The sequence below is a fragment of the Eptatretus burgeri genome, chromosome 14, assembly GCF_056783735.1.
Source record: "Eptatretus burgeri isolate ZD-2024b chromosome 14, Ebu_testis_v1, whole genome shotgun sequence".
Taxonomy (NCBI): Eukaryota; Metazoa; Chordata; class Myxini; order Myxiniformes; family Myxinidae; genus Eptatretus; species Eptatretus burgeri.
The window spans coordinates 22,781,214-22,803,922 of record NC_140974.1 but is presented as its reverse complement, the minus strand read 5'-3'; the positions used below and the strand labels follow the sequence as shown (position 1 = coordinate 22,803,922).

At 42.1% G+C, this 22,709-nt stretch overlaps 1 protein-coding gene across 3 annotated transcripts in view; it reads right to left on the bottom strand.

Moving 5' to 3' along the window:
- The window catches only part of LOC147012783 (uncharacterized), a 416,846-nt gene that overhangs the window by 344,608 nt on the left and 49,529 nt on the right, over positions 1-22,709 (bottom strand). For 2 of the 3 annotated variants that reach the window (XM_085853969.1, XM_085853966.1), the window contains exons 5-7: positions 8,685-8,813; positions 8,045-8,242; positions 939-1,061 (exon numbers count right to left, since the gene is read on the bottom strand). In XM_085853969.1, the coding sequence (XP_085710095.1) occupies positions 939-1,061; positions 8,045-8,242; positions 8,685-8,813 (450 nt within the window). The remainder of the gene's footprint in view (positions 1-938; positions 1,062-8,044; positions 8,243-8,684; positions 8,814-22,709) is intronic. The other variant, XM_085853968.1, reaches the window with a different exon arrangement.

Below are 22,709 nucleotides of genomic sequence, written 5' to 3'. Positions count from 1 at the left end.
TTTTTGGGCCATATATTTAGAGAATAAACAGGTGGAGCTGGTGAGAGACATTGTGTTCATTTTAAAAGGAGGACCTGCAGGCATGGACTAACAAGAAACTGTCTGACATCAAGACTCAGGCCAACAAAAGCGACCCTCAACATGGATGACATAGACTGTACTTGCCTGGGTTCCTAAAAAACCCTCAAGGAAAGGGTGAGATGTGGGAAGGGCGGGGGGGGGGAGGTTATCAGGGTAGAGTCTTTGGTGCAATTTTAGACAAATTGTCTGAAAGGAGAAGAGGTAGCACATGAGAAGGCTACCTGTGACAACTGATTTCTGAAGGCTAAGCCCCGCCCACCCAACACCTACACTTTCCAGGAGGGATTTATTTTGACAAGATATATTTTTCCGGGAAGGTTGTGTCTACACTTTTTCCATATATTTATTACACACGATCTATTTATTACAAACGGATGAGAGGGGGAATGGTGTGAAATTGAGCAAAATGGAGGATGGTCGGAGAGAAAAAGGAAAATAAATTGGGAGTGCAGGAGGAGCAGGCGGTGGGGAGGGGGACAGGTGGTGGGGAGGGGGGCAGGCGGTGGGGGGAGGCAGGCGGTGGGGGAGGCAGGCGGTGGGGGAGGCAGGCGGTGGGGGGAGGCAGGCGGTGGGGGGGGCAGGAGGTGGGGGGAGGAAATACGTTTGGGAGAAGATAGGAATAATGGAATGGAAGAGGAATAAATGGAGTATAAATATGGGAGAGGTTTAAAAAAATTCCACTATATATTTCAGCAATCTTTTGTTTTCAGAGAAAAAAGAAATTATTAAATTAGAATATGTATTAACGACAACACATGAGCTAAGAAAATAAATACACCGTTCATACACATTTATAAACCTGTCCCTCATTACATCGACAAAAGAGATCGAATGGTTATGAAGTGTTCAGGTCGCACCTTAAACAGTGACGCTGAAGTGGGAGGCTGAACATCCTTCAAGGGCTCTTCTTTTGGCATGGTGTCATACACAGGCAGGACCTCCACCTCTTCAGTAGGTAGTGATGGCAGCACCCCATCTTTCTGCTCTCCCAGAGAGGTTGGGGTTTGGAGTGCATGTGGCAGCCAAAACAGAGTACAAACGGGTAGAAATATCAGAAAATGTCCACAGAAAGTCCCCATGGCATTTTGTGAGTACAAGCTGGAAACAAGTGGTTTTAGGATATGTAGATCATGCTGAATCTGAATCTGCTTGTCCCCAAAATGTATTTCTCATGTAAAAATGTCAAAAAAAAAATCGCCAAAAAGCAAATTGACTTCGCAACAGTACATATCTATCGCTATACCCAATCCGTGTATCATGACTCATTAAACACTATTGAAATGTGAGAAATTGGGCTTTGTCCAGACTTGGAATAGCGAGTAATAATAACTATATTGTGGTTCATGGACCAAATTTCCAATTAAAATCGACAAGCTTTGTATTCTGTTATCCAACCAGTTTGGTGCATGTTTTTGGATCGGTTTGGAAAGTATATAGATTAATAAAGAAAAAGGTTTATGGTTCACACCATGTATTAGCTCCAAGAAGAGCTATTTATATTATTTATACTTTTAAAAATTCCAAAGCAAAAGAAGAAATGGAAAAGTAAAAGTAGGCCTCAATGTTTCAGGCAGCATGCTCCATCCATCGACAGGAGGTTGTAACTGAAACAAATGGATGCGGAGTTTATAAGAGCTCCACCCCATTGACTAATTATTGTGGGGTGTTGATTGGCTGTTCATTGTGTGTTTCTAATTGGCCGGTGTGATCTTGCACGTCATGGTTGATTGTCCTCGGTGCATTGATAACTGCGATTGTAGGTGTCAGCTTGTTAATGAGGGAGAAGCAGATGTCGCTCATAGGTGGCCCGTTTTCTTGGGGGGACTGTGTGATGTAAATGCATCTCCATAGCTGGGTGATTGTCCTTGTGTGCGTGACAGGGTATATGCTTTATTCAGGTTATAGTCTTAATTGAGCAATGTGTCACTTTTTCCTGTTCCTTTTGGTTTGATAAATATCGTTGATTTATCTCGTACCATCAAGTCATGGCTGACTTCTCGTGACATTTATGATCACCTGTATTCGTGATTATAAATCTACCTTAACTAATCCTGCACATTTCTATGTTGTTTCAGATTAATTCAGCTTTTCAGTTCTGACACATCAATATGGAGCCGGTTTTAAGATTTAAGCAGGAAGTCTCTGTGGCCTTCGGTGTGTGAATTATTTGTCAAGCTCACAGCAATGAAGAGCCTCACCCAGAAAGTGAGTATGGTGTGGAGAGACTTGGAGAGACAGTCATAAACAGGAGAAAAATGCAGGGATGCCAAGAATGTGGAAGCAATTGATAGACTTGAGGTCTTGGATTGATTTGGCACTAAATGTTTTGGCATAGATGATGTTAAAGTCAGTTCAGAGAGAGAGAGGAAAATTCAAAAGACTGCGGGCATCAATGGATCTGAACACAAACAACCTCGACCAGACGTGGTAACAGTGCATTGCGTGATCTGATGCAAAGGAATAGCCACAGGATCAGGCAGCAAGCTGTTCGCTCTGTTTTTGTCAAAAGTCACAGTTAAAGGAGAAGACTTAGAATGGTTGAAACATTTAATTTGCGTAAATTATAATTGCAAATGCAACAGGTGGCTGCTCGTTTGAATCATTGCTGAGAGTGCACCCGTGCCACCGATGCAGTGGCTCCATAGGTTGAAGTTTGTTTCTCATTTGTTCAGGGCTCTGGTGAAAATTGCGTGGGATCTTTAATGTCCAATGACTACTGCCGACACATGGGATGCTCAATTTAACTTCCATCCAAAGGACAGCATACACATTGATGAATCACCCTGATGACAATTTATAGGTGGTCCGCCATTCAAACCCAGGCCCGACAGCTCAGATCAGAGGTAAGTGTGCGTACCCATCGCCTCTCCTGCCAGCTTCATCAAGTTGAGCAATCAGATTATCGAAAATGCTTCTTATGACCAGCAACTTAGGATGATACTCGCTGATATGACAGCGTCTTAGTGTAAACACCATTTTTTGGTGGCTCACAAAATTCAACCATTCCGTTGCAAAAACTCAGAAAGAAACTCAACATGTTGACGTTGCAATGAGATAGCTCCCCAAGGAATTCCGATAAGAAACTGAAAAGGGTCATGTCATTGAAATGTCAGAGGTCTTAAACCAGTACTGCTTTTTGAAAAAATGCGAGAAGTAAAATGGTAGCATCGTGCAGTAGCCAAACATCTACTTTCAGAGAAAATCTTCAGTCCTGTATGGGGGATGTTGTTAAACTTGGCCGATAACTGCACCATGGTGAAAACCAAATACTGGTAAATTCCCCAGAAACACAAGTGCATATTGTGGCATCAGCGGATCCTGATGACAGGAGTACTGTGCCGACCTACCAACTTGAAGATGACCCATTGTCACCCTTTCTCCATGCACTTAAAATCCAGAGATATTTCCTGCAGTCCTGAACATGCACACTCAGTGTGAGTTAAGATGATGCAATAGTGAGCATCCCTGACAGTCTGTACATATTTCTTCAGCTGGAACAGCTCCTTGACAAAACGAGTGAAGACGACATCATCACTGACGAAGAGGAAAATGTGCAAACCAAAGTCCTCAGCATTGTGCACAGTATTGTCTTCAATGTCAACGAAGAGCACAAGTTGACTCCTAAGCATAATGGCTTGGGCTGTGCACTTCACCAGCAAACACGATCGAAGAAGCTAGTCAACCTATTCTCGAATACTGGCCATATTATCAATGATGACCAGATGCTACAAGTTAACACAGTATTGACAGAGTATACACTGAGCACCATGAACATCCTCAATGGGGCAGCCATCCCACCTAATCTTTAGCAGGAAACATTTGTCCACTTTACTGCAGACAACATTGATATCAGTGATGAGACACTTGAAAGCAAAAACACTTTCCACACAGCACAAGTTGCGGCATGGCAGAGAGGAAATTTAGTTCATGTTTGAGATAATATGGCACCAAGAAAACGACATCAACTGGGGATTCCTGACGTTGTAAAAGCAACCATCTCCAAGAAATGCTAACAAAGAGATGTTGAACCAAATGTTTAAACTGTTGACCCAAAGTGGTTCAGTAAACCTCAAGATGAGCGAGAGAATATGTGAAGAATGCCAGAGCGACTGATTTTGCTTTCATCCTCATATTCCATGCACAGGATATAAAACCTGGATGAATAGTCTGTGAACAACCCAAACATCCACAGTGACTGACAATGGGTGCAAGCGAGAAAAGGGGAGACACATTCCCATTCTGATGATGCACAGTCCGATTCCTGAAGGCTGAATGGAAATACTAACTTTCAATGCAAAACCAGATGCCAGACATTGTGTTGCAAGTGTCATAAATCGAAGCAACACTGCACCCAAGCATGCACGTATATGGGCCATGAGAACAATATGGCATGCATGTATAGGAGATACTTGATGAGGAAAAATCGAAAATGGGATGTGAACGTGTTTAAGGAACAACAGCAAATTTTGAGATGACTGTGGCGTCACATACGCTGATTGAGCAGGGTGGGGATCGGTGAGGTTGTGACTCGATTACCAATTGAGATAATCAAAAAGGGGCCAATAACTTGCTTGCATTCTTTGCCGACTTGGTTGAGAACAGTTTAATTAATAAAACTTAAACAGTTCATTATCAAACTCATTCATAATTGGCATGGCTTATCATTGTGTTTTAATCTTTGAAATGTTAATGCAAAATAGATTACATACCCACATTTTGTGGCACTAATACTATTTCCATGTCTGGTTTTCATATGTGATAAACTCTGACTCGATTTAAGCAGAAATTACCTGAATCCGAATGTTTGAAGTGTGACAAAAATCAATGCTTTCGACGATTCAGCCCCCCCCCAAAAAATCTGATTTTCAGTGGCCATCTTTGATTTGCCATTTCTAGGTGATGAACAAGATAAGGTCTTTTGGGAACAGCCATTTTTGTAAGCAGGAGGGTCCAATTGAATGAAAAACATCATCTGCTGGTTTGTACCCCAAAATGCTCATGGGTCTTAGAATATCTCCACTTGTCTATACTAGTATGCATACCCAATATATATATATATATATATATATATATATATATATATATATATATATATATATATATATATATATATATATATATATATATATATATATATATATATATATATATATATACATATACACATACATGTACACATTAGGGTGGTCCAAAAACAGCAAAAAAATAAAATAAAATTCAGATGTCTCCACAAGCCTTAAATTATTCCACTATGATTCAATAACACGCATAAAAAATTTGAGTTGATCAGTGGTGATTTCGAGGTCGCTCCATATAACGACTTTTAGTTTCATGAGTTGGTTAAATTAGGGTATGGTCAGGTACGATTACGGGTACTTCTGGATGTCCGAGGTGGAAATGGAGTGCACTTTCGAACTCTATGGGGTCGATTTACTCTAAGAAATGACTGCACCGACATTGAATTCACTACGATTTCGAAAATATGACCTAAAACAAGATTTATCATTACTGGAGTTGAGTGACTAATCCTACTCATTTCGATATTTTCTAATCTGTAATTAATTTGTTGTCCGTCGAAACATTTCTTAGAGTAAATCGACCCCACTGAGTTTGAAAATGCAGTCCATTTTCACCTAGAAAGTACAGAAGTGCACGTAATCGTATCTGACCATACCCTAATTTTTCAATCAATGAAATTACAAACTATTAGAATATTTAACCTCATTTACCAAATACCACTATCATCTCCGCCTCTATTGCTGTCTCCACTCCCGCCTGAACTTATTTCTAGCCGGCCCAACATCCAGGGTTTTAGATTAATTGATTCATGAAAAATATGTTAGTTATTTATTTAGTTATTATTATATTAAATTAGGGTATGGTGAGATGCGAATCCGTACACTTCTGAACTTCCAAGATGAAAATGGACAGCATTTTCGAACTCAGTGGGGTCGATTCACTCTAAGAAATGTTTAGACGGACAACAAATTAATTATAGATTAGAAAATATCGAAATGAGTAGGATTAGTTTCTCAACTCCAGTAATGATAAATCTTGTTTTAGGTCATATTTTCGAAATGGTAGTGAATTCAACATCGGTGCAGTCATTTATTGGAGTAAATCGACCCCATAGAGTTCGAAAATGCACTCCATTTCCACCTTGGACATCCAGAAGTACCCATAATCGTACCTGACCATACCCTAATTTATTCAAGTCATGAGACTAAAAGTCGTCATATGGAGTGACCTCTAAATCACCTCCGATCAAGCTAAAACATTTTCTGCATGTTATTGGATCATATTAGAAATAATTTTAAGCTTGTGGAGCAACATTCTATTTTTTTCGACTTCTTTGGAGCACCCTAATATATATATATATATATATATATATATATATATATATATATATATATATATATATATATATATATATATATATATATATATATATATATATATACATATATATATATATATATATACATACATATATACATATATATCTCTTACATACAACCACCTGCATCGTTTTATAAACCAGCAACTTGCTCCAGCAGGGGCTTTCATTGCAGAGAGAAAAAAAAATAAATAGGGAGGCCTACCCTGTTCCTCGATATCATACTCACTAAGCCTGCTGAGGTTCGCTAGTGGAGGACATCTATATATCATTGTATCCCCCTACGAGAAAGAATGACTAAAAAGCAAACAAATTGCTCGTTTGACCTTTTTGGTGAACAATTCTTTCAGTCTCCAGTATAGACATACCCAGGCATGATGTAAATATTTATGTGTAATTTGTTAAGGAAGGTATGTTTTTCATTCCTGTTGGAGGATCGTTGGTGGTGATACCTTGTCATAGGTAGTATTTTAGTGCCCATCACAAATTTCTCGAAAGGCCGAATCAGTCAACCGCAATGGATGGACTCGAACAATATGTAGACCACACCAGGCAGATTATCCCCCATTTCTGAAGACCAATAATGATCCAGTTGGGTTTTGTTGACAATCTGATGGCAATAGAATAAGTCTGTCGAGTCGAGTTGCGTTCCAGAACCTGGCATCCTCAGCATGGTAAAAACCCTTATAATAGAAAGGTGCATTCATCCGTGTTGGTTGCAGTTCAACATAATTTACTATGTTTGAGTAAATAAAATGTCAAATTTGTAATGTGTACAGGTCCAGGTATCCTGCTGTCCAGGTATCTTGTACGATACGAATCATATATGACATATATGATTCAAATCACCTTTCTTGTGTTAAAAGGCAGTAATACACAATTTCCTCCTTTGCATTCGTTAAGTTATTGATAAAATCGATATAAATTTGCATTCAAATACAGTCGGTGTTAAAAAAGGATACATGTGCTGAATTAAAAGCAGCACATGACCCTCCAAAAAATGGTTTTCTCTTGCCGGGTCCAAGGAATTGTATCGTTGGAAAATGGGATTTGAAAATATTTTGAGCTCTTTTTGGTATTGTGATGAACCTACCAGGGAATCTGCTGCTGTATCTTTAATGCTCCCCACCCCAACCCCCACTCCTCCACTCCTCCACTCCCCTGTCCATTCACCTCCACCCTCACCTCCAACCTCCCTCTTTCTCTACATATTTTGCAATCTATTTCCTATAATCGACCAATTTCAAGTTTCTTCATCACATCCATTCAAACTATATAAAGCCAGATGTCATACCTTTTACAAAATCAAGAGTAAGTCATCAGCAAGTAGAAACTTTTGAGAACAATGAAAAATAATTTGGCTAACACCAAAGCAACAGCAACAAACAACAATAACAATAGCAACAGCAACAGCAAAAGCAGTGGCAGCAAGTGTGAGGTCCATAATAGAAAAACTACTTAACAATCTGATGAAGAGATAAAGTAATGGATCACAAAGATCCATTAATCACAGATCTCCACAGGTAGTGTGTGGAAGATCTTGATCAGGGGGTCGATTCTCTCTACCTGGGACCCTAAGACAAGTGCCTCAGCCGCTTCACGCTCTCGCTGTCTCTGCCTCCTCCTCTTCTTGTTCTTTCTTGATTTCTTATTTTTTCGTCTCTTTGATTTGCGATTTTTTTTGCCCCTAGATCTCTTAGGCTTGTCGTCGGTGGTCGGTGTGGTGTCCGAGCCACCTGCTTCCTGATCAAGATCCATGGAGACCTGCCGCACGACAGGATGTGTCGATAGGAGAAAAGGTATATCTAAGAACAGCAAAACCATAAAGAGAACACAGATGAACGAGCAAAATGCCGTTATAACAATGTATGTACATAAATGTTTGTGTATGTTGCATTTGACACTTTTGGGGGAAAACAAAAATGAAAAAAAACCTATTAGGTCAAGAAGATCCAATGTGTGGAAATCTGCTCTTGTTAAAAAATAAAAGGAGAGGTTGGTTGCCTCCAATTAAGGCATTCCCGAGGTTTCCAATTGTAAGGATCTGGACGTGGGCGTGAACTCACAATCACGTTTTCCCAATCACCAGGATCCATCAAGCAGGCAGTGGAAATGCGACACAGCCTGGGCTTAGCATTGTTTGGTCACAGGGAGCCGGTATGTCAGTGGTCTTGAGCAGGGGGCACAAGGAGCTGTTAACACTTACGTGTTGCTTGCTGACTGACTGTTCCCAAGACTGTTGCGTTGCAAAGGCCTCACAATCTGGGCTGAAATTTTGACAGTAGGTGAAGGCATCTTTGGGGTCTGACGAGATCAAAAGTTGTTGGATGTCTCCCTGGAAAGTTGTGGAGATTGTGGAGGGGACGACAAGGGTGGAAGGAAGATTAAAAAAGGAGCTTTCTAAGGAATGAAGACTTTGATATGCATTTATACAGAAATCTAATTATGCTCTATTTTGGCATATTCCTTCTCTACCTCATGATGCTGTGATTTCAGGGTCGAATTCCATATACTGTGTTAATAGTCTATTGCCTACCAATGTTCTTGTGAAGTATATACAACAAAACTGGTGTCTCATGAGATCCTCCTGCTTGTGATTTATGTACAAGCTCCTCCATTAGTCGTAGAAACTGAAAAATCGCTCATTCAGGAGTTTTACATAAACTGTATCACATGGATAAAGAAGATATTAGGGGCCATCAGTGTACTTATATAGAATGCAAAATAAACATGGTACATGGGATTTGAACCAAGAATCCCAGACTTATGAGCTGAGTGAGGCATGGGAATGCCAAAAAGACTCCTGATAGTCCGTATTTGATTTAATTATATACTCATCATTGTGAAACCAATTTCAAGGTCAAATGAGGACGCGTGAGAATGAGATAGTGTCTGACATGTACCAGGGCTCGCTCATTATCCCACTTGTTCTCCTTCTTCCACCCACGATCACAATAAAACATCGAGTCTAAACTCAGATACAGGTCTAGGTATTTAGCGTTTTGCAGAAGGAGCTGGTTTCTAGAGTACAGGAAACCCCTTCCTGCTTGATTCTAACCTCCCTGCCATTTCAGCTCCTCGGACATAACTGTATGCTCACAGTGACATTGATTTATTTTTTCTTTTGAGGAAAGTAACTTCAACCTGAAAATGTTATTCCACCGTATATGGAAAAATCTTCAAATTGCACGATCATAATGGCGCCATGTTTTATCCATTTTTTCAAAACCATAACCATCACCTTCAACATGCATCACCAGTTGACATCAATGAATACAAGCTTAAGTTATAATCCCACAGGTAAACTTGAAGTTCTGCCCACCGACAACGTTTCTAACCTACTCATGCGAGGCGGAATAAAGCAAAACAACAGATCTTGCTGTGCCACTTGTGAATCTGAAAGTATCTTTGAGAGATCTATAGTGTTGGAAGGATAGCTCATTACCTCTGCCATTGAAAGTAGACGAAGGTTATGTATTCATCCCTGTTTGTCTGTATATTTGTCCGTTTGTCTCTGAGCAGAATATATCAAAAAGTTGTGGACGGATTCGGACAAAACTTAGTGAATAGGTTGGGTGCGTGACAAGATCGAATTCATTAGATGTTGGTGAAGATCACGATCCGGATACGAGAATTTTTAAGTGATTGTTCACCATTGAGAGATCGAGCCAAAAACGATATATAGCACGATATCTCAAAACGTTGTGGACGGATTAGGACAAAGCTTGGTGGATGAGTTGGGTAGATTACAAGAACAAGGCAAATATATTTTGGTTGTTTGGATGCAGATCCAGCCTATCAGTGGGATACAAAACGTAAACTGTTCAGCCTGGTGGAGGTGTGCGCTCTACCAAGTGCTGTTCTAGTTTGGTTATTTGTTTGATAGAACTGTCACATCTGGATTTGACCCCTTATGGAGTTGAACTTGCTGGTTTTATACATATATCTCTTGGTTTATTAGTTTCACCAAAAGGGAGACGTTGCATTGCTTCTTTAATGCTGTCCAGGGCATAACCAATGCAATTTGAGTGTGTGTGTTCGATGAGTAGGTTATAAACTACTCCTTTGGGGCTCACTTACTGATACAGAAATTGTCATTAACTTTTGCACAGATTTCATGGGACATGTGCTGGACAGCACGAGTGATACAATCTCGTAGATCATAGAAGAACTGTGGGTGCGACCCATAAACTATGTCCTTGATAAAACCGAGGCCCGAGACTCTGTACCAACAATTCGGTTCGGATCCAGCTCAGTCATTTTGGCAAAAAAAAAAAACTTAGCCAGGTACTGGATCAGCTCAGAACTCAGATAAGCTCGCATTGCATCAGGCGTATGTAGATCAATCACACGTGGTGATGCATGGCCTCAATCTCAGCTGCAGTGGCAGATTACAGTAACTGTTTGTGCATGCATTAGATGATATTGCAATTGTTTGTACTCCTTTTCTCTCCCCTCCCTTTTTCAGTAAACATGTTATATGCACCAGATATCTTTTTTGAGTTATTCACTGGATCTCGCCAGCTCAGAACCTCTGCTCGGGTTCCATCTTGGATTATGACCCTGGGGAGATGAGGTGCCCGGCACACTGCCTGATCAGCCACCCAGTGTTACAATTGAACCCAGCATCGGTGAAGAAAGTCCCTTAATCTGGTTCGGAGGTTCTTAGCCAGCAAGGAGATGAAAGTAATGAGTGCTGAGCACTCCAAAACCCGAATATCCTCAAAAAGGATTGACTGAGTTTTGTTATTCTAATCCAACAATGTATGGTGATTGAGGGCAATACTAGATATTGCAATAATGTTATGGTAGCTGCAGTGTCAAAGCTGCAGTGCACCATTACAGTGCCTGGTTATGCTAACATTTTGCTTTGAAACTCACAAAGAGAAACAACATGAGCATTCTATAGCAAATCCAATTCATATACTAAGACACATTTCTACTGCGCACACTTGCAAAAAATACTGTAATAATTTAATTTCATGCGACAGGAAAATATCCGAGTTCTTTTCCGAGTTGACAGTTAAACCCGGTTCATCTCGGACTGAATAGTTTGGGAATTTGATTTGGGTACAGCACGAATGCACCACATAACAAAAATTACACGGCATCAGGTCTGGGTATATTGGGGGCCCAGCGATGGGTCTACCATTACCAATCCATTTGTTTGGGTTGCTGAATCAATAAATTCATGAACAGCTCATTCACGAATATAAAAAGAACATTAATGGAAAGAGAAGGTGGACATTTTGAGTAATAAACAAAACTTCAAACATTACTTGAACTGTTCCATACCAGGTTCAACTGGAAAGTAGTGCATACTTGTGTATACTGTGGGTGTAGTGGATGTTCAGAGGTGTGTAGGAGGGGGTTAGAGGTTTGGGTTACAATACTACCACATTACTTGTCATTTTCATTTAAAAAAAATTTCCAATTTTTCAACAGTTTCATTTCAATAACTATCAACATTTGCAACATGGGAAGTGAGAAACATATTTTTTCGTGTTCTATACAAAAGATTTATGAAACAGGTGCGCTCATCCAGATATTACGAGTCTGATATTGGTTGTTTTAGGGTGTTTAAATATTAAATGTAGGATGGCAATGATGGCTTCCAGGGTCTTGGCGATGAAAGGAATGCTTTACAGTATGAATGAAAATTGTTTTAATTAAAAACACAGTGATACATAATATATAGTATAATTTATAAATTACTAGCAGGGGTTAGTGGGCATTGCCCAGTGCTGTTCTAATCCTGTTCGTATTTTGAAGAAATCAAATTTTTTTTCTATTTTTTTTGTGGGGTCTTAAAACACTTCCCTACACCCACTAAAGAATGGGATTGGGGATCATTTAATATTACCTTTGACATAGCTTCAAAGGCTTTGACACGACAGAACGGTAAAAAAATCCAAAAATTTTGATGTAAAACTCTCCCTGGCACCAATTGATGAACTACTGAATTTTTTTCCAAGATCCATTTAGCCATCTTTCAAAAAAATGGCCACACATGTACGTACACACACACAAACACACACACACACACACACACACACACACACACACACACACACGGCTCTATTATAATATAAATAATACTGTGAATTATTCTATTTACACATTTTTCTCTTAAAATAATTAATAATTTAAAAAAATTATATCAATTAACATAACATTTTATATGTTAATGATATCAACAAAAAAGTCGAATGGTGTCATGATGTCACACCAATTTAAAACTTGCAACTCAAATTCGAAGTGTTTTTTTTTCTCTCTCTGTCTCTGTCTCTGTCTCTGTCTCTGTCTCTCTACTCTTCACAATCTGCCAGTGCCGAAGCAGTTTCCAAAGCAAGGGCAATACTAAGTGGTCTGCCATTGCCTCTCCAGCAGTGGTTAGGGCAGGAATTTGTCATTTGTTCAGGATGCGGGTGATACACTAGTCTTCACAAAGGACATGACGGGATCTTACATGTCCACAAACAAATGCTGGCAGATGGGACGCCCAGTTTAACGTCCTTCCGAGGGACGGCAGACACATTGACGAACCACCCTGCCAGTGAAACACCAGGATGACCGTTTATAGCTGGGACGAGATTCGAACGCAGGCTAAATAGCTGAGAGGTGAAGCTTTTCCCATAAGATGATGACAAATCTCTCTCTAATAGTCTGTATGCTCAGAAGCACATCGCAACAATGTCCAAGTCACTTGAGGCACGGCAGTTGAGTAAATCCCATTCAATACCAAGTACAGGTATATCAATTACCTTTCATGCATTTCCTTTTCCACATCAGTGTTAAAATAATCTCCACAGTTTTAAAACACAAACCAGATTAAAATGAATGTTAACAGAGGCCCACGCACTTTAGGTGAGTGGTTTAGGGGGGTTCTTTAGAAATTTTAATTACGATCGAGGTTGCTCTTGTAGTGTGGTGTTAAATCATGGTAAAAGTTTCAAAAGGAAGCTGCAAACCACTCACTAAAGCACTCACCTAAATGGGGGGTTCGATTCGAACCAGTGTGTATGTGGTGCATTGAGAGAGGGGATGGGGAGAGGGAGGAGAGAAGTGGGGTGAACAATTAAAATCTGCCATATTTGCCGACACAGTAAATATGTGAAGCCTCTGTTGTTGAAGATGGGTCGTCTCATTGCTAATAAGTTTTAACCATTTTCAAACAAATTTTAAAAACGGTAAATGGAAAAAGAAAGCGCATGTCAAGCGAGGCAAGGAAACGAACAAACCTCCAACTTGTTGTTCGTAAGGAGAAAAAGAAATTTTCAAGAGAGGATGAAAATTTTCAAGAAAAGTTCAAGAGAGGATGCTTGGAATCTTCCAACGGATATATACTCGTCGAAGGGCTGTTTTTAAGGAAACGAAGGCTTTTCCAGGTGATCAGTGGCACGTGTCAGGAAAAGCCATCACTATTTCATGTTCGGATGTGGATGCTGCAGAGATGGGGCGCACGCAGGGAAAGTATCTGGCTCCATTTCAGCAGCTGCTTGGGCCTGTTCTCGGCAGCACATGGCCTGGCAATCAGTGAATCAAGGAGTGAAAAGTAACAAGTAGGACCAGCATTCCCAGTACTAGACGAGGGGGTGTAGAATTACCAGTGTAGGGGAGGAAGCAGCCTGGAAGTTCCCAAAACTAGACAAGATCTCATGCCTTCGTCTTTTCTACACTACAGGGAAGGCTCAATATTGTGTATAAAAATCAATCCAGAATTCCCAGTGCTAAATGGTTTGACACGTCTCAAATTTGTCCCGCATTTAATTCATACCGAGCAAAAGTGACCATACAAGACAGGAAGCCACCAATTTAAGGTTAAGTATGAAAAATTACATTCACCAAGTCCACAACAAGCAGGGGAAGTTCTGTTTCGGAATTGGGCCTTGTGTGAAGTTAGTCCCAGACATTTTGTTCACCTTTGATAGGAAAACAAAAATACATGTACGTAATGTCATGTAAGATATCTCAACTTTCTACATGGTACATGTCAAGGGGCTTTGGCCAGAAGGAGTGGGAATAGATGATCGTCTGGTTTTCTTGCACATCCAGTGATGTGAGGGCCGCCAGAATGTCAATCATTTTGTAGCTCGAGAAGAGAAAAAGCGATCACTTACTGACCCTTGACCCAACCTGCATGAGATAGAAGCTATCTGTGTCATATATTGCCATGCCTTGGAACAAGCAGACATGCTTTGCTCTGGCGTACGGCCACAGGGCAAGGCCTGTGTGTTGCGGCCGAACATCTGCTGTGCATTGTCGCTGCACAGTATGCCAAAGAAGGCTTAAATACAAGTTTGTTGCTATGAGAGCTAAAACTGCATCGATATCTCACTGTTACAGGATAGTTGTTTGAAGAAGTGTTTCATTGGGTCACATTTACCATGGATCATGAACCAGGACAGGCACTGGGCAATGAATTTCCATTACGAAAGATTGATTTGCACAATCCAACTTACAGGAGTCTACTCGAGTTTATGTACACACGACTATTGAGAGAGTGAGCGAATCCTGAAAATACTTTTACCAAAGATAATAACACGACGATCAACAACAAACGGTAGCGACAAAAAAAAACATCCGAGGGGTCATTCAAGCAGGAGAATGAAAATATTTGGCCAGTTACATCAGAGAGATGGGAAATTAGCCAAGAATACATTATATTTCCTGGTTTTTCCTTCTCATGTACCAAACACACAGAAACATCTTTACACCAATTGCCAAGGGTTAAATAGGTCAGGGAATTCTGTTTGTCAAATCTCAGTTTGTGATCCAGGACTGCAATGGAATCCTGTAAGTTTCCTTTGATTTTACAAAAATACCCGTGTGTGTTCATTTAAGAAAAAAATTGGGGTAAATTTGCCAGAGACTCTTATGTGGGTCCGCACAAAGGTTGTGCCAAGACGATTGAATCGACCAAGTCAAGTCAGGTATGGGAGCATGCGCCAGAGCGGCACGTCGCTGCGTCCACTTTCCGCCGGTACTCCGGGGGCCTCCGTCTGGCCATCCCCCAGGCAGATGCCTGGCCCATCCCAATCTCCTTGAGATGCCGATCAACATGCTGCAAACATGAGGCACGTGGTCGGCTCATTGGCCTCCTCCTCTCATGAGACTCCCTCGCTGAGAGAATCTGGTGAGCAGGATCAGTGTTAGGAAAACGAGCCACATGTCCATATAGCTGCAGCTGACACTCACGGACGATGCAGATAACAAATCTCATTTGAGTCTCGCTCAGCAACCGCTCGTTGAACACAAAGTCCGACCAGCGAAAGCCAAGGATTCTCCGAAGAGACCTGGTATCAAAGGAATTAAGCCCCCCGTCTCAGGTCCTTGGTCAGAGTCCAAGTCTCATATCCATAGAGCAAGACTGGAAGCAGCAAGGACCTGAAGACTCGGACTTTCGTCCTCCCACACAGGTACTGGCAGCGCCACACCCCATTATCCAGTGAATCCACGACTCCCCAGGCCCGACCCAGATGTCTATTGACCTCTGACGCACAGCCAGCAGAGACATGAATATAACTACCGAGGTAAGTGAATCTCTCCATGACCTCAACATCCTCACCACAAACAGATACAGACAAGATAGCATGCAAGATGTCATTGAAAGCCAGGATCTTAGTTTTGACCCAGGAAACCCGTGTCCCAGTGGCTCCGACTCCTCAGTCAGCACCTCGAGGGCCCCCAAAAGGATATCTAAAGTCACCGCAAAGATGACTGCATCATGTGCGAAATCAAGGTCAGAGATCTTGACATTCCCAAACGATGCACCGCAGCTTGATCTCGCCAACATCCTCCCTAGAATCCAGTCCATACAAGTGCTGAAAAGTGTAGGGGCCAGTACACACCCTTGACGAACTCCAGTAACAACTGGAAATAAGTCAGAGATGGTACCACCACATCTTACAGCACTCTCAGTACCAGAGTAGAGTTCAGATATCAGATCGATCAGTTTTGGTGGCACCCCACGGAGACCAAGAATCCTCCAGAGGGCATCCCGACTCACTGAATCAAACGTTTTACAGAGATCAACATAGGCTGCAAGCAGCCCCTGCGAAACTCTCGTCTGCATTCGGTGAGGACCCGAAGGGCAAGGATACGGTCAATCGTTGACTTCTTTGGTGTAAAGCCTGACTGCTCTGGATACTGGTGCTCAAGCAGATGGTGGCGAACCCTATCAAGAATTATCCGAGCAAAGACCTTGCCTGGCACTGAGAGGAGCGTCACCCCTCAGTAGTTGTTGCAGTCTTGGCGATCACCGTTCCCTTTCCAGAGAGGGAAAACAAGGCCCCTCTTCCAGTCAGTTGGGATGATGCCTGTGTTCCAGGCAGAGCACAGAACTGCATGTAACGACACGAGTGCAGCATTTCCACCAGCCTTGAGAAGTTCAGCATGGATGCCACAGATCCCTGGAGCTTTACCCCATTTCGACCAGTTCACAGCAGCCTGCGTTTCCACAAGTGAAGGTGGACCACAGTTGATTGGAGGATCAGCAACAGGGATGGTAACACCCCTGACATCCAACTCAACAGCTGGTGGATCAGCCTGGTACAACCGCTCAAAGTAACCGGCCCAGCGGGCCTTCACTTCAGACTCCTTTGTCAAGAGCCTACCACTCTCTTTTCTCACTGCAGTACATCGAGGGATGCGCTTGGATGAACGTAATGCATGAATTCCCTTGTAAGCAGCAAGAAAATCACTTGACCACAGGTGATGCTCTACCCCCTCACAGATTCCTCGCACATAGTCCTCCTTGTCCACCGTTAGCACACGTACAGTTTACGCCTCAGTTCCCTGAACAGTTCAGCTCTGCCATTCAGCCTGGCCCTGTGACTCTGGTCAATGGAATCCAGTGTCCCTTGAGAGACAAAATTCTTCTTTGCCCTACGGTGAGTTCCAAGACATCCACCGGCAATATCAACGACAGTGGTCTTCAAGGCACTCCAAAACTCTTCAGGACCCCCCAAAGCACCCAGACCCCCCAAAATCTCCACTCAGTCTGTTCGCAATCTCCTCAGCAACTCTCTCATCCCTGAGCTTGCCAACATCCAGCCTAGGCCTGGATGGTACCATTCTTCTGGATTTAAGGTGCAACTTCAGAGTTTTTACAACAAGCCGGTGGTCAGTATTGAGGAACTGAGCACTCCGGTAGACCCTGCAGTTCTAGATCATCCTCCAGTGACCATCAATGAGCACATGGTCAATCTCCTTTGTCACACCGCCAGCGTTGGAATACCAAGTACATAGATGAGCTTGTGGGCACTGAAACCATGAACCAGCTACCCGAAGTCCATGACTTCTTGCAAAGTCAAGGACTTGGTGCTATTGTAGTTCACAGTTCCAGACCCATGGGGACCAACACATGTTTCATAACCATCCGGATCAGTTCCAGTTGATGTATTGAAATCCTCCAAGACAAGAAGTGTATCTCGTCTGGGGCACTGATCAACCACAGACTCGAGTATGGCGTAGAATGCGTCCTTCCACGGTGAGGTCACTCCCCTCAGTCGGAGCATAAACAGAGACCAGGGAAATGACACCGAAGGAGAGACGAATCCTTAATCTCATAATACGCTCGTTGACCGGTGTTACCTCAATTATCATTGGGGTCAGCTTATTGGACACAGCTACAGCAACTTCTTGGGTATGGTAACCATCAGAGCGACCAGACCAATAGTAGGTGTAACCACCCACCATTATCTCGCCGCAATCCGGTCTCCGAACCTCAGAAAGAGCTGCAATCGCAATGTCCAAACGCTTGAGCTCAGATGATAACAGAGACAGGTGATCATCCTCTCTTAGGAATAGGACATTCCTGGCACCCACCCGAAGGGACCGCCTCAGGTTAACCCAAGGAGACCGCCATTTGGTGGATGACACCTCAGCACCACCCCGACACACTCTCCCGCAATCTGACCCGGGAATGTTACCCCATGGTTTCCCTCCTATCATCAAAGATTGGGGGTCCCCAAGGCTTTGCCCCAATCCCGTCATCCGGTGAGCTGCCCTTCGAAGGGAAGCTCTCTCTCTCTCTCTCTCTCTATTGAGTGCAGCCTGTGGCTGCTGGTTGCATCATTGGTTGGGACGCGGCAATGCCGCTGATGCAGTGTCCCCCTTACCACTACACTGGTACTCATTTTGCCGACATTGGAAGGATGACAGGCTGAGTCAACCTCCTGGTGTATTTTAATTCAGCGGCCAACGGGGCTTGAACTCAGGACCCTATGATCCAAAGCCACCACCCTAACCACTAAGCTCACACCAGGCTTGAAGGGAAGCTGCACAGAAGGTACCCCCACGGAGTGGGTTTTCAGATTTTTTTGCATTTTTGTGTTTTGCGGAATGAAGGGTTTTACGGTGCCCGGAGTGCAAATCCTGCCATCAACCTCCTAATAAGAAGTAACCCAACTGCAGGAGGACATCCGCAGACACAGTTGGGCATTAGATATGGATGGCAGTTGGCTCACAAGGAGCTCCTCCGCCCTTTGACAGGTTTTGTTTTTAAACCTGCTGGGTGTCCATATCCAAACACCCTCCTCACTAAAAAAAACCTCATGGGTGAGATGGTTTAGTCGCCAACAACCCGACCATGGAACAGGTTAGTACAGGTTTCCATGATACCTGAAGCAAGTCACAGATCTAATCTGGCCTGACTTGACAAAAGTGTATTGTTACTAAGTTACTAAGTGTCAGGCCTGACCACCTGGCACTAAGTAACGAAGTGTCAGGCCTGACCTGACATCATTTAATCGACCGGTGCATTTATATTGCCAATCACAGCTTGAGTGCCAGCGTACAGTAGCAGACTCTTTTCAAAAGGCAACGTGGGATATTTAAGCAAGAATTTGCAGATGGATCCGTCGACTATCTGAGAAATAGGAAACTTGTATGGCCAAGTTATTTGAGCCGCAGCGAGATACCCAACAGGGGCATAAACATGAAGCTCCAAAATGGACTCCAGCCTTCATGTATTATAAGTTAGGCAATGTGCAAACGAAGCCATTATGAGTTACAAATAATAATGGCCGCATATGACTGATAACCCTGTCAAGGTCGCAGACAACATATTAGGGCAGTAATTTGGAATTTGGTCACCATGAAGGCACACACTGGCCAACTCTTGCAAAAGACACTGTGGGACCTTTAATGCCCAAAAGCAAATGTGAGTGGACTAGATAACCAGCTTAACATCAGACCGAGAGACGACATACACGTGGATGCAACGCCATGCCTGCGAAGCACCAGAGTGACAGTTTATCGTGAAGTTGGAAATGAAATCCAGACTAGAGAGCTCCAAGGCAAGTGTGCTACATCTGGGGATGTGGGAGTAAGCAAACAACAAGCAAAAGTACCGAGAAAACCAACGAGTTTGAAAATACGTTGAAAGAGCTAGTTTTACAGCTCTAAGGGATCCTGCGATATTGGAGAGGCACACAAAATGTCAGTGAGGTTCGTCAACTCATTGCTCAATATGACTCTTCTTCAAACTCCAAATTCCTGAAATGACTGAATTATGCGAGAAAAATTGGAAAACCTTCCCATCGAACGTTCCATGGAAGAAAACAAAAAACTTGCACACCGGGCATCATATCAGTCCAGAGAGCCTGTTAATGAGGGAAAGCTTTGCTCACTAGCTGACATGGCATGGCAAAGCTTAACTCCCACAGTGGCAGAAAGCCAGCTTAATGTGAGCTAATAGCCAGCAGAGAGAGAGAGAGAGAGAGAGAGAGAGAGAGAGAGAGAGAGAGAGAGAGAGAGAGAGAGAGAGAGAGAGAGAGAGAGAGAGAGAGATAGAGAGAGAGAGTTTGCTTTGATGCAGGCAGAGACCAGTTGACAGAAAAATGGGATACATGCTCTGTTTGCTTCATTGGAATGCCGTCAAAGGTGCAATCATGGTAATAACATTGCATCTCTGAAATGCCTTGGGATGCCAGAGATAATGGGTGTGAGGCAGACGGTCACACAACAGTGAAACAAAATTTTATATATAAAATGAGAGGAGTTGAACTGAAATGCACAGAAACACTAAGTAACAATGGTGATTGGGGCATAATATATCGCACGTATGAGGTCATGATTGATATGTAGACCGATATGTATTGGACATATTATATGAATTAGTCTTCGAGATCTTTCTTTATCGTCGTCATTTATCATCAATTTCATGAGCGGCAGTGGCCTGCAAAAGTATTCACCACCCCCCCCCCCTCCAAAGTTATCACATTTTGATGCCACCTGAGATTATTTAATGATGGTTTCAAAACAAACTTAATATCTAAAGTCTTCTCAAACTACTCCAAAGTGATAAAGATTTTTTTTTAATGCAGATAAATGTGAATAAGTTCGATTAACAGTAAAAATCAGATGATTCTCAGTTGCATACAGGAAGTATCAAACCCTTTGCATAATTAACCTGAAATCACTTCAGGAGTAAATTATTTGTTTAAAAGGTTACAAAATAAGTGTAATCGGTTTCACCTGTATGTAGTCAGTGTTTTAACTAATAAATGGAGCTCACCCACTTACCGAAGATGCAACTCACTTGATCAACCAACAAGGGAAACATGAAGACCAATGAGCTTTGCAAAGAAGTCAGACAGCCAAGTCACTCATTATCCCTTTGAGTACGGTGAAATCCATCATTAAGAAGTAGAAGACATATCATACCACCCAGACTCTACCTAGATCAGGTCGCCCATCCGAACTCAGCAGCCGGACAAGCAGGAAACTGGTTCAGGATGTTACTGTAAATCCAACAATGACTTTGAAAGATCCGCAAGGCTCCATGTCCGAGATGGGGGTCATTGTTCAAACTGTTCATCAATCAACAATATCAAAAGTGGCAAGAAAGAAGTCGTTACTGAAAGAGACACATGTTAAAGCTTGTATTGAATTTGGGAAAAAAAAAATCATCGTAATGACACTGCTGGCATGTGGAGAAAGGTTTTGTGGTCAGATGAGACAAAAATTGAACTTTTTGATCTAAATTCAAAGTGTTTTGTCTGGCAAAAGCCGAACACTGCATAACACCCAGTCAACACCATCCCTACTGTCAAGTGTGGTGATGGCAGCATCAATCATGTTATGAGCCTGCTTTTCATCAGCAAGATAGAAGGGACAATGGACAGTGCAAAGTAGGGGAGAATCCTTGATGAAAACCTGCTTGAGTCAGCCATGAATCTGAAACTGGGTAGGAGATTCACATTTCAGCAGGCCAATGATCCAAAGCACAAAGATAATGCCACACTGGAGTGGCTGAATAATAAGAAAATAAATGTTCTTAAGTGGCTCAAAGTCCTGATTTTAAGATTACTGTCCATCGACGATCCCCATCAAACTTGGCAGAACTGGAGCAATTTTCACGTGAAGATTTGGTAAAAAAAAATAAAAAAATTTCACCATCTCACTGTCCAACCCCAAAACACTGAGAGCAGTCATTGCTGAAAAAGGTGCTTCCACCAAGTACTGACCTGAGGGGCTGAATACTTTTACAACCAGTGAATTTTGATTTGTACTCTTGTTTTTGCAGGTATTCCTGGCATGTAACCTACTTCAACTAAAGGGCGATTTTTTTATTCGAGAACCTTAAATAATTTGTATACTGATAAAAACTATATCCGTTAGGAATGTAATATTTTGCCAAAAAGTAGCCTAATGCTACAAAAAGACAGGACATGATCCTGAGAGTTATCAGGTATCACGTGTTAAAACATATTGATGTTTAACGGTTTTCACTCATTCATGCCATGGAGTTCATTGTGGAAGAAAGCATGTTTTTCATCGAACGTTACATCAAGAATGCATCCTTTAGAGAATGTAAAATTGCATTTAAAAGTTGCTTTGGTGTTTGTAACAAACCTTCAAAATCAATGATTATGGAAACTGGTGAAGCAGTTCAGAGAAACAGGCTGCGTGAAAGTTAAAAAGCACATGCGCCAGCAATGTGTTGTTACACCAGAGAAAGCAGATGAAGTGCGGAAAACAATGGAAGCAAGCCCGAATAAATCTCTGAGATGTTTAGCACATCAAGCTCACTGTTCATATTCCAGTGCAAGGAAGCAATAATCAGTGAAACAATCAGCAATATTCCCCAAGGAATGCTACACTCTGTGTCGGAGAGCATACTGCGAAGAATGAATTTGTACCTGCAACATGGTGGTGGACACTTACAGCACTTCATTTAAAATAATAAATTGGGTGGATCATGTCACGTCATTCTGTAACATGA